At 47.0% G+C, this 16,409-nt stretch overlaps 1 protein-coding gene across 1 annotated transcript in view; it reads left to right on the forward strand.

The window, feature by feature from the left end:
* Positions 1-16,409, forward strand: part of ANO2 (anoctamin 2) — a 325,024-nt gene that overhangs the window by 241,388 nt on the left and 67,227 nt on the right. The window contains exon 16 of the mRNA XM_046676889.1: positions 8,968-9,163. Within this exon, the coding sequence (XP_046532845.1) occupies positions 8,968-9,163 (196 nt within the window). The remainder of the gene's footprint in view (positions 1-8,967; positions 9,164-16,409) is intronic.

Below are 16,409 nucleotides of genomic sequence, written 5' to 3' on the forward strand. Positions count from 1 at the left end.
TTGATGTCAAAGAGTTTATTCATTTATTCAAGAAATATTTAGGGGCCAGCCCTGTGGCTGAGTGGTTAAGTTCTCACGCTGTGCTTCAGTGGCCCAGGGTTTCCCCTGTTCGGGCCCTGGGTGTGGACCTAGCACCGCTCATCAAGCCATGCTGAGGCGGCATCCCACATAGCAGAGCCAGAAGGACCTACAACTAGAATATACAAGTATGTAATGGTGGGCTATGGGGAGAAGAAAAAAAAAAAAAGGATTGGCAACAGATGTTAGGTCAGGACCAATCTTTTTTAAAAAAAAGTTTGTAAGTGGAATGATTCTCTTAAAAAAAACAAAAAAGAAATATTTAATGGGTGCCAACTATGTACTTGTCACTATTCTTAGGCATTGGGGATAGAGCAGAAAATAAAATAATCCCTCCCTTAAGGAGTTTATAGATAACAAATATGCCCTTAAATAAGAAAGTAGATAGTAACATAGACGTCTATCTCCAGTAGTGGTAGGGTAGGATATTTGTAACATCTCATCTTGCTGAAAATAACAAAACAATTTGGATAATATATTTTTCAATCTTCTGAAAGCCTCCGAGGGCCGACAGGATAGTAGGGAACTAGGCTAAACGCTAAGGGAAATGGGAACCGAGGAACCACAGACCCGGGCACTAATGCTGCTTCTACCTCGAGGACGTCTTCCCATCTAGGCGAGCTTGAGCTTTGGTTTTGGTGGTTTTATGGGGCAACGAGGATAGAAGTCATGAGGTATGGCTGGCTCAAAGTAGAGATTCTAAGAGGAAGTCCTCACCAAATTTAATTGGAAATTTAAAGGGCTGTGCTCTCAGAATAAAGATGAAATAGAACTAAACCCACCTCCTCCCTACTTATGGGACTGCAGAGAAAATTATGTTCTAAGTAGAACAGGGAGGAAAAAGGAAACAAAACCCTGTCCCTGAGAAGTGGGCATGGGAAATGCCCATTGTGGATTTGCAGCCTGGCTCATCACATGAGAGGGCCAGGGAGCCTCAGGGTGTGAACCTGGTCCAGGACTAGGAGTGCTTCCACGTGCCCAGCAGAAGCAAATACGAGTTCTCCCTGTGGGGAGCCATATTTATGCTAGGCTTCAAAAAGTCCTCCAGAAGAATTTTTCAAGGGCAATGAAGAGAATAGAGTCAGCAATAACCAATTACACAAGAAGCTAAAGCACCATAAGAAAGAACCAGTGGAAATAGACAGCAAAGACTAAAGATATTGAAATATTAGTCACAGGTTAAAACATTAATCTTGAAAATATCTGCAAAGAATAAGAAACTATTTGAAAGATTTGAAAACACCACTAAATCTGCTAGAAGTGAATATTATAATACATATAATAATGAATATATCTAACATATATTATGATAAATATATATATGACCATGGATAGGCTTAATAGCAAATTAGACACAGCTGAAGAGATAATTTGTAAACTGCAACACAGGTTAGAAGACATTATCCATAATGCAGTATAGAAAGGCAAAAGATGGAAATACAGAAGAGAAATCAAAATAGAGTGAGAAGATTTAACATATATTTAATTGCACTACTAGAAAAAGAGGAAAGAGAATAGTTAGTGAATGAGATATAATGACTGATGGTTTCCCAATCTTCTACAGAATTCCAACCCACAGGTCAAAGAAGACCAATGAAACTCAAGCAGAAAAAAGGAAATCTACATCTAGATTCATCACAGTGAAAACATAGAATATATAAGACACTAGAAAAAGCTCAAACAAGGTCAGAAATCAAAAGACAAACTACCTTCAATGAAGAGACTATTAGACTGACTGTTGATTTCTCAGAGCAATTGGAAGCCAGAATGCAGTGACACACTCTCTAGATGTGCTGAAAAGAAAAAATTGCTAACCCAGAATTGTGTCCCCAGGAGAAATATCATGTAGAAATATCATGAGGATAAAATGAAGATATTTATAGACAAACAAAAACTGAAAGTTTTCCACCAACTGCATCTTTCATGAAAGGAAATTCTAAGAATGTATTTCAGATGTGATCCCATATGGAAAACCATAGTTTTAAGAAGAATGAGGAGTAATCAAAGTGGTCAATATGTGGGAAAACCAATATGAACCTTGACTGTGAGGACAATGATGACGTCTCATGAGGTTAAAAATAGAGTAGAATTAAAATATACACAACAATAATATATAATTTGGGTGGGCAATAAATGGAACAATAACATTCTAAGTTTCTTATATCATCTCCTTGACTATTTATATGGAAGTGCAAAGACTAAGCGTAGTCAAGACACTCTTGAAGAGGAATAAGGAGGGATGTGCTGCTCTATCAAATAGAAACATTAGAAAACAACGGTAAGTATGACAATGTGGTGTTATTGTGGGAAGAGATAATTCGATTAAGGCAACAAAACAGAAGATCAAGAGTTAGATCCATGCAAGTGGCACTGCATATGAGTGGAGAGAAAGGAGACCTGAAAGAATTTCATCATGGGGTGTAAAACAGAGAGAAGCCAAGAATGACTCTAAGGTTTTTATCCTGAGCCATGAAAAAGCTGGAGTTATTCTTGACTTAGAGAGGGAAGAATTCTGGAGTTGCTTTCTTGATAGATATAAATCTGGAGTTCAGAGGAGACATCCAAGCTGGGGACCTAATCGTGTAATCAGATGGTAGAGATGGTGTTTAAGGCCATGAGTTTGTATGAGATCACCAGGGAAATGAGAGCAGAGAGAGAAAAGGCCCAAGGACTGAGCCCCCAAGACACTGCAATGTTAAAGTTTGGGAGCATGAGGAGGAGCCAAAAAGAAGATTGAAAAGGAAAGCCAGGGAAGAGTGGGGATTCCTGGAAGCCAAGGAAGGATGGCAAGAGGGGAGGGCTATCTATTGTGTCAGATGCTACTGCTAGGTCAGGGGATGAGAGGACTGAAAAGAGAAGCTTCTCTGCTGTATGAGGGAAGAACTTGTATCGTCATCGTTAGCACTGTCAACAGCAGATAGATGACTGCATCCCCATTGACAAATACTGACAACTGGGTCAGTGATGAGTCATCTCCCCCAGAGTCTAGTTTTGTTTTTAATTCCATGGAGACTTCCTAAACCTAGATTGGAAGGTGGGAAAACTTTCTGTGTTGTTTAGAAATAATATATAATTATCTCTTATTTTATCTCCCCTTTCCCAACCCCACCCAACTCCAAGTCTTGATGCAAATAAGATTCTGTATCAGAACCAAGAACTAATTGAAAATCGCACTATGCCTGGGGTCCTCCAGCTGTAACCAGCAAGTGGTGAGAACTGGCATGTGGGAGCAGGAGCTGGGAGTAGAACGGTGGGAATAGGGCAGAGCCCCGTTCAAAGTTCACAGCTGTCCATCAGGTGCTCTCGGCTAGTCCTGGGTTAGGCTCATTGACTGAGAGAATCACTAACAGCGCTCATTTTTACTTTCAAAAATATTCCAGTTCAGACAACAAATTATATAGTCTGCACCTATTAATTTTAAAAAGTCCTTGTTTTGCACTATTCTCATTTTTTTCAAAAACCGCAACCGTCTAAAGAAAAGGACTTGGCGTTTCCCTAGAATAAGGTGTGGGGTGTGAGATAAAGAGGTCAGGATGGTGTTTATAAAAGATTGTTTTTGTTATGGAATCAGAGTAAGCCAAAGGCATCTACTGTCGAATATTGTCCCTCCTCCACGCCCTGTGACTCAACCTTGGCAGAAGATGCCGAGACCATGGCCATGAGGAAGGTTCTTCAGATGCCAGTCTGGCAGATCAGTTGCGGGTATTTTTCATGGGCTGATGAGGGCAAAGAAATGCCCTGGGGCTGTGTTCATCTTCCCACCTGTGGTACAGACCAGCATGGACAAAGGTGAATTTACTCTTTCTTCTCCAACTCAGTGTATTGAGCTAAAGTTTCTTTCCTTTTTGAATTAACCCTCTTTTTGTTTTCTTTTTATGCGGGAAAGGATTCTCAGAGGCAATGTCCTTTCTCTAGAGCTAGGTGCCTGAGCTTTCTTCCTATGCCCATGACAGTCATTTACTTGTGCTTACTTCTTGGGAACCAGCCATCAGAAACCCTCCTCTGTCACTTGGGTTATTAGCCTCCTAGCCTGCTAACCGCTCTCCCTGCTTTTACACTGTGCCCTACAGCTCAGCAGGCTACTGACCTTTTCACAGTCTAGGTCAAATCATGTCACCCCTCTGCTCAAAACTCTCTAGAGGCTTCCCATCTCCTGAGGTGTAGAAACCGTCATCCTTGTGCTACAGGGCTGACCTTCCTCCTTGTCCACCCCGCCCCCATCTCCTGCTCCAGCTGCATCTCTGCCCCTTGCTCCGTCTACTTCAGCTCCCTCTGCCTGAAGCTTTCTCTCCTGTTTCCTCCTTTAGGTCCTTGCTGAAATGTCGCCTTCTCACCCAGGCCTTTCCTGACGAGCCTGTGTTAAATTGCAGCCTGTCCCTGTGCCCCTGTGTTGTGCTTCATTTGTTTCTATAGCATTTATCACACCAGATATACTACATAGTTTACTGTCTATCTTTCTCTGCTAGAAGATCAACTTCATGAGGGCAGAAATTTCCATCTGTTTTGTTCACTTTTATATCCTTGACACCTAGAACCGTGACTAGCACCTAGAAGGCACTCAAGACATATTTTCTGAATGACTGAATGAGAAAATAAATTAATTAAAGAGATGCCAGAGACAGCTTAATATGCCAATGATAAAATCATTAGTGTGTGCATTTTTTTGACTGGAGCTGCTGTCATGTGCCACGGCCTAGACTGGGCACTGTCCCCTGGTTCAGTAGAGGTGGCTTCTGCCTTGTGCATTTCTACTTTCTCCTCCTTATTCTTTCCTCCAAGCCTTTTCCAAAGGAAACTGTCAAAAAGCTGCTTCTGTGGAGTTTCTCTGTCTAATCCCCGTGCCCTCTGCTCAGAGCATAGCAGCAGCTGGTCAGCTGAGGCCTGTGACTCTGTGCAGCTTCTACCAGCCTCATCCTTGTGTGCATGCAATGGTTTTCTCAACTCTGCTTCAGAATGCACATCCTGGAGGGTAGGGACCTGGCCAGCTCTCCTTCCTGTCTGTCTCGTAGTGTGAAATAGGAGTCTGGACTTGCTTCCATTGCAATTTGGCTACACCCAAAAGTAAAGCTATGGGATTAAAACACCATAAGTAACAGAGACAATGAAACTGTGACCATGTACACGGATCAGCAAATCTTTACCAAACTGGTTCCACATGTGAGGCACCTCTTTAAAATGGCGTGAGACACAGAATGCAGCACAAGACTAATCCCTGCTTTTGGCCTAATTGGGGGAGACTGATCACAAACATGAAATATACCCAGCGCGTGGTTTGCACAGTAAGTGATTGGAAAATATTTGTTGAATTTAATTAAAAATTTCAATAATGCAGCCGCAAGTGGTGAAAATAGTACAGGACTTAATGCCAAAAGACTGAGTTCTAATGACTCAGATGAGGTTATAGAGTGGAGCCATGCAGCATCGTTCAATTCCTGGGTGTCACTAAATCGCATCTACAAAAGGCATAGCTTGCATGATTGTTGCAAGGATTAGTGCTAGCTAAGATGTGCATTGAACAATGACATTGAGACGGCACAAATAGGTTACCTGTTGTTGATGATGTTGTTACCACCATTAGCATCTCAGCTTTGCCGTGTGCCCTCCAGACCTTGGACCAGTCCACTTGCTGCTTCTTGGGTCTCCGTTTCCTTATGCTATATGAGAGCAAAGGCTAGACATGGACGATCCCTAAATGCTAAAATTCCTTAATTCCTACCGTGACTCAGGAGACTAGGGTTGTAGTCGTGGCTTTGTGACCTTGAACAAATCACTTCATTTTCCACACCTCTTCCTTCATCTGCAAAATGATCATGGGACTGGGTTGGTACTCTCCATGCTTTTCCAGTTTTAAAATTGTGAATCTTGAGGTGCTTGTGAGAAACACTGAGGGAGAGGTTCAAATCCTGATTTCTATATAGCAGGATAGAAAATCAAGACCAGAGAAGTTCAGATGGCACAGAATGGCTCTGGAGGGCTGGGGAGGAGCATGTTGGAGGCGGGGCCAGGCGGAAGGCAGGATGGGCAAAGGGCTTTCTTAAGTGAGTGGAGCAGTGCCTCTGCAGCTTGAATAGGCATCTCGTTAAAAGGCTGGTTGTGAGTCAGTAGGTCTGGAGTTGTGCTTGAGACTCTGATCAAGCTCCCAGCTGACGCGGCAGGTCTCCGGATCATACTCTGAGTGGCAAGAAGAGTGTTTCTTCCCCATTTGAGCAGCTGGGCCTCTCAGAGAAAGAGAATAGAGCTGATCTCCTCCCTACTCATCCCTCCATGCCCCACCCCCGGGACCCTAAAGCAAAGGATGTTTTTGCCATTGTTGCTTTTCCCAAGTCATTCCCCCATCACAATCCCAAAGGCACACATACGCTCGCTCACTCTTCGGTGCCCTGGCGTCCCCCGCCTCATCGATACTTCCATCGCTGGCCTTCACTGCAAAAGTGATTTTGGGGGAAAAGAATCTCACACCACATTTTCCAGGCCCTTAGTGTCTGGCAGTGACAATCCCAGAGGACCAGGAAGTGAAAATGTCTACATTGTTGGAGAGGGTGATGTCATGTCCAGGTTTTCCCACTTACATGGGAGTCATTCCTCCCTCGGCCTGGAGGCTGGGCCTTCTGCTGCTCCGGCCTGACACTGCACCAGAAGAGGGGCCTCCCACAGGGTGTTTTTCCCATCTAACCTCTCCTCCACCCTGACATACATGCATGCATGCACGTATACATGCACACACATGTGTGCACACACACACACACACCCTCCTGCCACCCAGAGAACTGCCTTCCTGCCTTCTTACCAAGGGCTTCTTTTTTCACCCCATGGCCCACAGGGCAAACACTACTATTCGTAAAGCACACGGGAGGAACAGCTGAGGCTGCCACCAGTACTCCCCAGGCATCAGCACCCCCGGGCACCCTGAAGACGTCCATACCTTGACATGTCTGCAACCCATGCACCATTTGCAGCCCACAGTGTCACTCACACTGCTTGCAAAGCACTGCCCAAGACAGAGTTCCCTCCCCTCCCTTTCCCTCCCCTCCCCTCCTCTCTCCTCTCCTCCTCTCCCCTCCCCTGCTGTCTAGGGAGGGGATGTGGGGTCAGGGGCAGTTTGTTTCATCAGAGGGAACCTTTTGCCTGCCCTATTTTCTCCCCATGTTCTCCACTTAGCCCTTCACAGCCAGTGCTGCCCCCATTCCCAGACCCCAGAAGCAACAGGACCTGAACAGTGTCCTTTGCAGAAAGAATTCTAAGAAAGAGACTTCACTTGATGGAGACAAATTCGAATTTTGCTCTGAGTAGATTCCACCCCTCGCAGTTCCTTCTCCTCCCTCTGCCCTCTCGAAGGCTCACTCAGGGCACTTTCTTCTCCTGACATCCTTGTGCTTTGTGCAGATGGCCCTTCCTTGGCTGTGATGGGAGAGGAGAGGGAGCTGCCTGGGAGAGCGCCTCATTACTCTTAGGTTCTAGAAAGAGGAAATGGGGGGTCCCTTTGAGGTCAAGTGCCTGGTAAACTTTCCTTTTAAACACAGCAGCCAGAGATTTCTGCACCAAATGAGAAATGTGAGTCCTCCATTTCAAATTGCTTGGTAGAGAAATTTAGAGTGATATTTTATTCGCCCTGAGGACTAAGAGTCTAAATCTCTTATTTCTGATTTCTCCCCGTTTTCTCCTCTGGGCAGTCTTCCCACACCCACCCCATTAAGCTCGAACTCACCCTTTCTCAGCTCATACCCCTTCAATGGCTCCCTATTTCCTTTCTTTGAAGGCTCGCTTTAAATTCCACTTGCTCCACACGTGTTACAGAACCGGGTTCACTTTTGCCTGCTGCCCAGAAGGCCAGACACTGAGACGATGAGATTGAAGCAGCGAGAGGGTTTACTCACAAGGCAGCCATGTGAGGAAGCCAGAGCACGAGTCTCAAATCTACTTCCCCAAAAATAGGGACTCAGGGATATTTATGGGATGGGGGGCAAGGTGGTCTGAAGTGTGGAGAGAGGTGGTTGGAGGTGAGGACAGGTGAGGGAATTGATGATCTACGCAAGCATAGTCAGACTTCATGTCTCTTCATGGGACCCATGTTCGCAAAATGGCGGCGTGAGCATGATCTGAGGGTGGAGTTTTTAGCCTCTTGACGTCAAAAGGTCGCCTATTGGACATCTGCGTGAGCCTAGTTGATGGGTTGGTGGTCTCGACCGGCCTGGGGTGGACAAGGAGTTCTAATTCCTGAAAAACAGCTCAGACACCCATTACCATGGTGACCCAGGCTCCAGGGAGATGTTGTCTATAGGAGCCTAGTGGGAGGCAGACAGCATAGTGCCTAAGCAGCACAGTTAACAGTGGGCGGGTTAAACAGCTAAAAGCTACAATCAGTAATTGCAAAAAGGAAACAAACCTTTAGTTCCTAGCTACTTAATCATCAATGGCTAACTCTTTGCCAGTTCAGCTGTTCCCTGACCACCCGCATCTACTTGCCCCACTGTACTCTCACTTCCTTTAACGGCTACAGTCTTCATTTACCACTTAATTCATTCTCGGTTATTATTTACTGTGGTTTAATAGGAGTTCACTTTATCTTCGTAGTAGACTGAAAGCTCCCTAATTAAAGAAATCATGTGTGTGTTGTACATGCCACAGTCTCCAGCGTTTCCATCCTTAGTTTTCGTGGTGTGTCATCGGCCATTTAGAATCTGATAGAAAATGGCAGCCGCTCTCTCCTGGAAAACGCACCCACACTGAGAATTTGCGTGGGAGTTCAGAGAGTCTGCAGTTCCTTTGTTGCGCACCCATGGCCTCCAGATTAATACACTTGACACAGCAGATAGTACTGTTGGCTGAGCAAATAACAGGTGCTCAATAATTGTCCGCTGAGGTGTGACTCTCCCTATTTGTCCTGAACAGATTGCCCTGACGTTCTCGATTGTCTTTGGGGTCATTGTGTATCGGATCACCACTGCAGCTGCTCTGTCTCTCAACAAGGCCACTCGCTCCAATGTCCGGGTGACAGTGACAGCAACGGCGGTTATCATCAACCTCGTGGTCATCCTCATCCTGGACGAGATCTATGGTGCCGTGGCCAAGTGGCTCACCAAAATCGGTACTGTGTCACCAAACCCCACGTTTGCCCTAGGCTCCTGTGAATGTGGTCAATTCACTGTGTGCAAGGGTTTGGGTGGTAAAGACCCAAAGTGAATAAAAGGACAGGAAGGAGACGTTTCGTGCAGTGCGTTTTAGTTGGATAAATGAGTAAGTACAGTAGTTCTCTGCTTGTAGGGCCTACCAAGGGCCTCCCCTCAAGGCAGAAATCCTTCCTGTGACATTCTCTGTCAATAGTCCTCCGGCCCAGGTCCTTTGCCTCACTTTCCCTTGAGGATAATCCACAGGGTCTATTCTTTGTAGCCAAACCTAGAAGCAAGACAGGTTCAGCATTTCCTGTTAAAAACTGCAGAGTGTTAGCTCCCCTCATTTTCCCAGCAGTGTTTATCAAGTTGGGAAAGCCTCTCGACACTTGAGCCTGAGGGTCTTATCTATGCCCATATTGTCAGAGGCCCAGAAAATCCACACACTCCCCATGCACTGAGCAGACTTCAAAGAGGCGTATCAGACTTCCTAAGCTTCAAGCCAGTGAGAAAAATGCAGTGGCCTCATATTCAGACCCATTCAGACCCGTCATTTGAGCCGCAACCTGCTGTTCCCTGAGCAGCACTTTTCCGCATTTGTGCTTATTAGCTGGGGGGAGGCTGAGAGCCAAGACCCTCTCCTCTTTGTGCTTGTGCTGGGTGGCCGAGGCACCCCTTTCCCTCGTGGGTCTGGGCACTAGGAGTCTCAGCCTCTCTGACCTCAGGGAAGCTGAATTTGTGATATGATGTCTTTAATCCACTGACCAGTTAGAAGCTAGACGGTTGATAGGATAACCCCCTCTTCAAGAGAGCTTTCCCTGAAGGATCAGAGAATTCCAGAAGGGTTTCACTGGTTCCAGTTGCTCCTTCAGTGCCTCTCCTGGCGTGGCCTCTGCTCACAGTGGGTGTCTACTTTGGGTTTCTATGTGGATGTAGGCAATTGACCATGGAGAGTGGCAGTTCTGCTCTCTTTAGGCGTGTACATATTTATAAGTGTTGTCTATGTTCCTTCGTAAGTTTCTTAAGAAAAGTAAGCAGAGACTTTCACATCAGTGCATTCAGTGGTGTACAGGATTCTCTGGATGCACTTAGGAGGGGCAGCCAACAGTCCAGGGGCCCAGGGCAGGCTTCTGAGGTGAAGGCGTCCAGTTGGAGAGCTCAGAGGTAAGTGGTAGCCAGACAGACCTGTGTGGAGGGAGGAGGGAGTGGGCAGGACGAGAAGCAGCTTCCTGGCAGAGGAAATGGAATGAGAAATAAGGCAATGAAGGGAGGAATTTGCTCCGTCCGGGGCAGGAAAGGCAGACAGAGAAATGGCATGTGGGCTGGGTTTGTACAATGGTGGGATTCGGTGGGTCTAAATGCCAGGGGAGTCGAAGGAACAGAGCCCAGCATACGGAAGAAAGAAACCACGAAGCGTGTCCAGGACACAAGAGAGCTCAGTGCCGTGGTTGCTCGAGGGTCCACAACACAGGCAGGCCACAGTGCAGTGGGAGACTAGGCCCAGAGAGTTGACAATACCTCTTTTTTTGGTGGAAGACCTTGAATGCCAGGCTGAGGACTCTGCTTATTTTCATAGACAATGGAAAATTGTTGACCAGAGTTCAAAGGGGCATCAAACAAAAGGTACCCACCTTCCTGGCCTGATTCTTGAACCAGCTGAGAAATAAGGCAGAGGCAGACATAGATAAAAACCAAGATTTCATTTTTATAGCTGAAAAAGGCTTCAATGGAGGAAGCAGCTTTGCAAGAAAGCCAAATCGGCTTCCTCATACGGGCTTCCATACAGACTTACCCTCCCAGTGGCAGACAACAGGGGATAGGACAGCCCTGCAAGTTGAGGACACGGGGAAGGGGCACAGAAGAACACATGCTTGCTGCAGGCCCTTTGTGCCACAAAGGAAGGGCAGAGGAAGTAGGTAGACAAGGATGCCAGTGTCACCTTCCAGATCCACCAGTGGGATAAGCTATGGTCCCTTCTCTCACCCAAGAGGAGCAATGAGTGAGGTGGGGAAACAAGGCAGGGCGTTACAGCTAATCTCACTTGGTCCACATGGGGAAACATCAAGGGTGGAATGTCCCCCATCTCCCCAACGGCTCCGGACGCGACACCACTGGGGGTTTTTTGAAGAGTGTGACGTGATGGGAGCTGCATGTTTGCGCAACTGTTCTGGTAGGGATATAGGAAGCCACAGAGCAGAGAGAGGCAGGGGTCCCCAACATAAAGCAGATTAGTGAGGGTGTGGGCAGGAGGTGGGGAAGAGGCACGGGGAATCAGCGATGCTGTGGAAATGTCCTCTTGTTTGTTTGTACTACTTGATTTCACTTTTCTTGCACAGCTCCATAGTGGTAAAGATGGAAGATAAATACAGTGGTCAACAGTCCAAAACTCATTAACACGTAGGTTAGTTAGTGGACACGTCTCAAGTACAAGGCTGGGCAAGGTTTCCTTGCATTGGGCCATAAAGCAGTTTCTACACTTTGAGGCTTCATCCACTCTTCCTGATGGCACACCCTCCCTCACCCAAAAAGTTCAGGCCCCTTCGTGCTGTTAAACCAAGACACTAGAAGAAATTGCGCACTGGAGAGGAGGCGAAATTCTAACAAGCACATTTTGTTCTTTGTGGTAGCGATGCTCATAGAGCATTTTTAAATTGAAAACAAATTCTGTCTCATTTTGTCTTCACAAAAACTAATGTGTGGTCAGCAGGGGAAGCATTATATTCTCATTTTACTAAGGTTCAAACTTAAATTCTACCTCTATGGTGCAAATATCTTCCACGCTGTTTTGCTGAAAGTTTCTTACTGTCTGGACTGAAGTGGTGTATTGGGTCTCCATTCGGGAACCCACACAGGAACCCCTGTGGGAATTGTCCTGGGTTGTTGCTCGTGTCTATCTTTAGACTAGGTGTTCCCACAGGGCTCGGAGAGTTGCCTTTGTAGAGTAGGACACTGAATTCAATTTTCAGTGGAAAGAAACTTTGAATTCTAGACTTGGCTCCTTTCTCCCTCCTGCCCCCAGCTGTGTGGCATTGGACAAATGGAACTTCTCTGAACCAAGTTTTATTAATTTTTCCTTCACTATTTCCTGCTTCCTGTCCATGGATCATCACTCCTATCTGGACTATTGTCACAGCCTAAAGACTATGCTCTTGTCTTCAGCCTCTTTCAATGGGCCTCTATCTTGGAAATCCCCACCCGGGAAGCCTTTCTCAAGGCTGGATTAGGGGGGAGGCATCACGCCCATTCAGCCCCTGCAGAAAGCTTCCTTTTGCCCTGAGATCAGATATAAATTAGCTCTTGAGGCTCTCAACCATCTTTTCACTGTCCTGCATCCCAGCTGACTCACCCAACTCATGGTCACCCCACATCATCCTGTGTGTCCCCACCCCTGTACCTCACTCAGGCTGCGTGACTGCTGGAACCACCCCCAGGGACCCTCCCTTTAAAGGGCCTCTGGAGGCCTGCCTCCTCCATGAATCCTTTTCGGGACGCTCAGCCCTCAGTGGGTTTCCTCCCACCACTTCTGAACTCCTTGGGCACAGGTCATTCATTTGCTCATCCCTCAGATGTGGGTTGAGCGCCTGCTTTGCACCAGACACAGTTCAGGGAACATAGCCGTAAATAGGAAAGACACGGTCCCTGCTCTCCTTGTATTTACGCTGTAGTAAGGGCAAGATGGAGCGTAAATAACAGCATTCCACAGAGGGTGAGAAAGCAAAACAGGGTGGTGTGATAGTGGCTATGGGGAGCCCACTTTGGATCAGGTGGTCAGGAAAAGCCCATGGAGGTGGTAACACTACAGTGAAACCTGAATGATAGGAGGGCACCAGCCCCACCGAGATCGGGATGGAGGACTCCAGGAAGAGGCAACAGCAAGGGAAAAGCAGAGAGGACCCAATACCACAGGCAGGGTGGCTTATAAAGCAGCAAGGGGGAGTAAGGTTGGGGAGGATTATCTACTCAGCCCACTGGAAGTTTATCATGTCCTGTCTTATATCGTTCCTGTATTTGTGTGCGTGTTTCCCAGCATCAGAATAGACGGGGCTATGCTAAGGTACTAGAGTGATCTTAAAATCTCAATTGCATAACGTGAAGTTGTTTCCTTGTTCTTGCTCACGTTACATGTCTAATGTGATGGAGCAGGGGTCCTTGCTTCATGCAGTTGTTCAAGGACCCAGACTGATGGAGGCCACATGGATGCCATGTCAAGGGAAGAGAGAGCTGGAGGGTCACATAGAGGCTCTGAAATGCTTCCGTCTGGAAGTGTCATCCATCACTTCTGTCAAAGCGTGCTGGCTAGAACCAGCCTAATCATGAAGAGGTTGGAAAATATGTGGAAGTGCACAGACGTTCCCTGAGCAGGAAAGGTCTCTGCCACTTGCTCCGACCAGGCTGCAAAGCCCTGGAGAACAGCTCCTCTGTCTCATGTGTCTTTTTATCTCCTACACAGTGCCTGCCCCATGACGGATCTTAGCACAAGTTTGCAATTGCAAGATGCCATTATTGGTGAAATACATCTCTCTTGTCATTCATGCTTTCAAAAATTTTTTTTCAGAGTGTTCATAGACTAGGCATCCTGTTAGCCACGGCAGAGGCTACAGTGAGTATATATGTATTCATTATTTCAACTCTGCCTGCTTGCAAAAGGATTTGAGGAAATACTGAGATGAATAACGCAAATGCAGACTTGTCACAATGGGACAGTGACTGAAAGACACAACAAAGATAAGAGAAGACTTGAATTTTCCTTCATGGCAAAGAGTACACACATGAGCAGAGTTGGTCATACACAGCAGGGGGTGGCCAGCGTACCTGCAGGCAGAGGTGTGATTTCAGAGTCCCCCAGGCCTCCACAGAGACATAAAGCTGTGGTAATGCCACCTAATGGAATGAGGATTCTGCCAGGCTCAGGGCCCTTCCTTCACCATTCTCACACTGGGTTTTAATGCCCGTCTGGCTTCCTGCCCCAGATCTCCTGATTGATGAAGAGGCTGGGACTGCATGCTTGGCTCACCAGGTGCAAACAGCTGGTGTAAACAGCCCAACAAGTTCCCAAGTGTTTCCCGCAAGGCTGGGTGATGGGAGACCGATTTCCTCGGAGCATCCCTCCAGAAGCCTGGGTGTCAGGCCTAGCTGAGGTTCATTCTTGCCACAAATATTTAGGACCAAAGGCAGAATTGGTTAAATGCCTCGAGAGTGTTGGGCTGAGCAGCGGTAGATAAAGACAGTAATTGTCTCCCTGGCTGCCATCATAACAATAGTCATGGGCTTGAGCGCAAGACGACATAATCTGGAGGCTACGCAGCACTGGTGGAGCAGGGGCTGGGCTGAAACCTGCGCTGGTGGGTTGGGGGTGCTAGGGAAGGGAAGTGAAGGAAGCTTTGGAGCCTTCTCGGCCAGGGCACACTGGACCCCATGTGTAGCCCAGTTCAGCAAACATCAGTAATTGAAGTTAGTGAGGATCCCAGTGAATGGGTAGGGCAAGGACTGTCTTCAACCCCATGACCTGTTCATTCCTGAAGGGGTCACTGGTGGTGGTTATAGGGGAAGGATCCAGTTCCTGGGGTAGGAAGCAAGAGCTGGGCAGACGTCAGGACCCCAGATACTCAGGGAAAAGGAGAGGGCTCAGATATGCCGGAGGCCAGGGTATGAGGCAAGTCAACAGTGGCCACCGGGCAGACCAATGCAAGGCATGCTTCTGTCCTAGTTGGTTAGGGCTGCTATACCAAAATACCACAGACTGGGTGGCTTATAAATGACAGAAATTTATTTCTCATAGCTCTGGAGGCTGGAAGTCCGAGATCAGGGCGCCAGCGGGGTTGGGTGAAGGCCCTCTTCCGGGTCACAGACTTCTCACTGTGTCCTCATTTGGTAGCAGGGGCGAGGGAGCTCTCGAGCCTCTTTTACAAGGACACTAATCCATTCATGAGGGCTCACCCACATGACCTCAGCACCTCCCAAAGGCCCCGCCTCCGAATACACTGGGCATTAGGTTTTCAACATGTGAATTTTGGGAGGACACAAACATTCAGACCATAGCAGCTTCTTCCTTGAGTTGGGCACAGAGATATACTGTGCCTTTGAGGCAGTGAGCTTCTGAGCCCACACGCTGGAAAGCAGCTTCTCTAGTGCTCCTGAAAACTGTAGGTTCTTAACACAGTGACACAGGCCTAGGTCAGGCTTGGCCTGGAAAGGGGCTTGTGTGCACACTAGCTTCCGGGAATTCTAGCTAGAGGCAGAGTGGAGGAACGAGGGCTGACATTAGGCTTCTAAGCCAAATAATCAAGATGCCATCAGCTTGTCTTTATCAGTATCATTCCCTAACTCCAGCTCTGCAGCCACAGCCCTCTCTTCTTCTGTTCAAAACTGCGTGCAAACAACTGGGCTGTGTGTGAAGCTGTACACCTCATCCTTTGCTCTCCATAGAGCCTTTCCTACTTACAGGGTTGGGCTTACTGTAGGTACTCAAAAAATGATTATTGTAGCTAATCAAAGTCTCTGATTCTTATGGAAATGGCTGTATTTGTGAGTCGTTTGAATATTGTTGATATCCTGCTCTTGAGTGTGGCTGCCCCAGATGCTACTGAAGTGGGGGCAGGGAAGTGAATAAAAGGAGAGATGGGGGAAAGAGCCTGATTTTTCCTGAGCACCCGCCATGTATGAGACACTGGTAGGCCTTGTACATACAGTGTCCCACGTGATTTTCACCATAGGTGCTGGCAGTTGGTCATTTCTTTCATTTTACTTATGAGAAGCTGAAAGGGTTTAGAAACTTGACCAAGGCACATGGTTAATAGAGGTAGTGTAAGCATGCACGTGCGTGCACGCACACACACACACACACACTCTGTGCCAAGCACTGCTTTAAGCACTTTATGTATGTATATCAGTATATTTAATCCTTAAAACGGCCCCAATGGCGCAGGTAGTCTTAACACCTCCATTTTAGAGATGAGAAGACTGAGATGCAAGAGGTAATAATAGGCTCAAGGTCACGTGGCTAGTAAGTGAGTCTATCCTCAGCATTCTTGCTAAGACCGTGGCTCTCTACTGCCTGGTAATATGTAGCTGTCCTTGTTCCTGAGAAAATTTTCAATGTGTTGGGAAAGCGAAATAAGACACTCCAGAGGAGCCAGAAGATTGCATATGCAGTACACCCACCCTATGAATGTCAGGTGGTAGGGGTCTCCGGGGACAGTCAGGGACACTCAGCGGGAGCAAGCT

This window comes from Equus quagga, chromosome 1, assembly GCF_021613505.1.
Source record: "Equus quagga isolate Etosha38 chromosome 1, UCLA_HA_Equagga_1.0, whole genome shotgun sequence".
Taxonomy (NCBI): domain Eukaryota; kingdom Metazoa; phylum Chordata; class Mammalia; order Perissodactyla; family Equidae; genus Equus; species Equus quagga.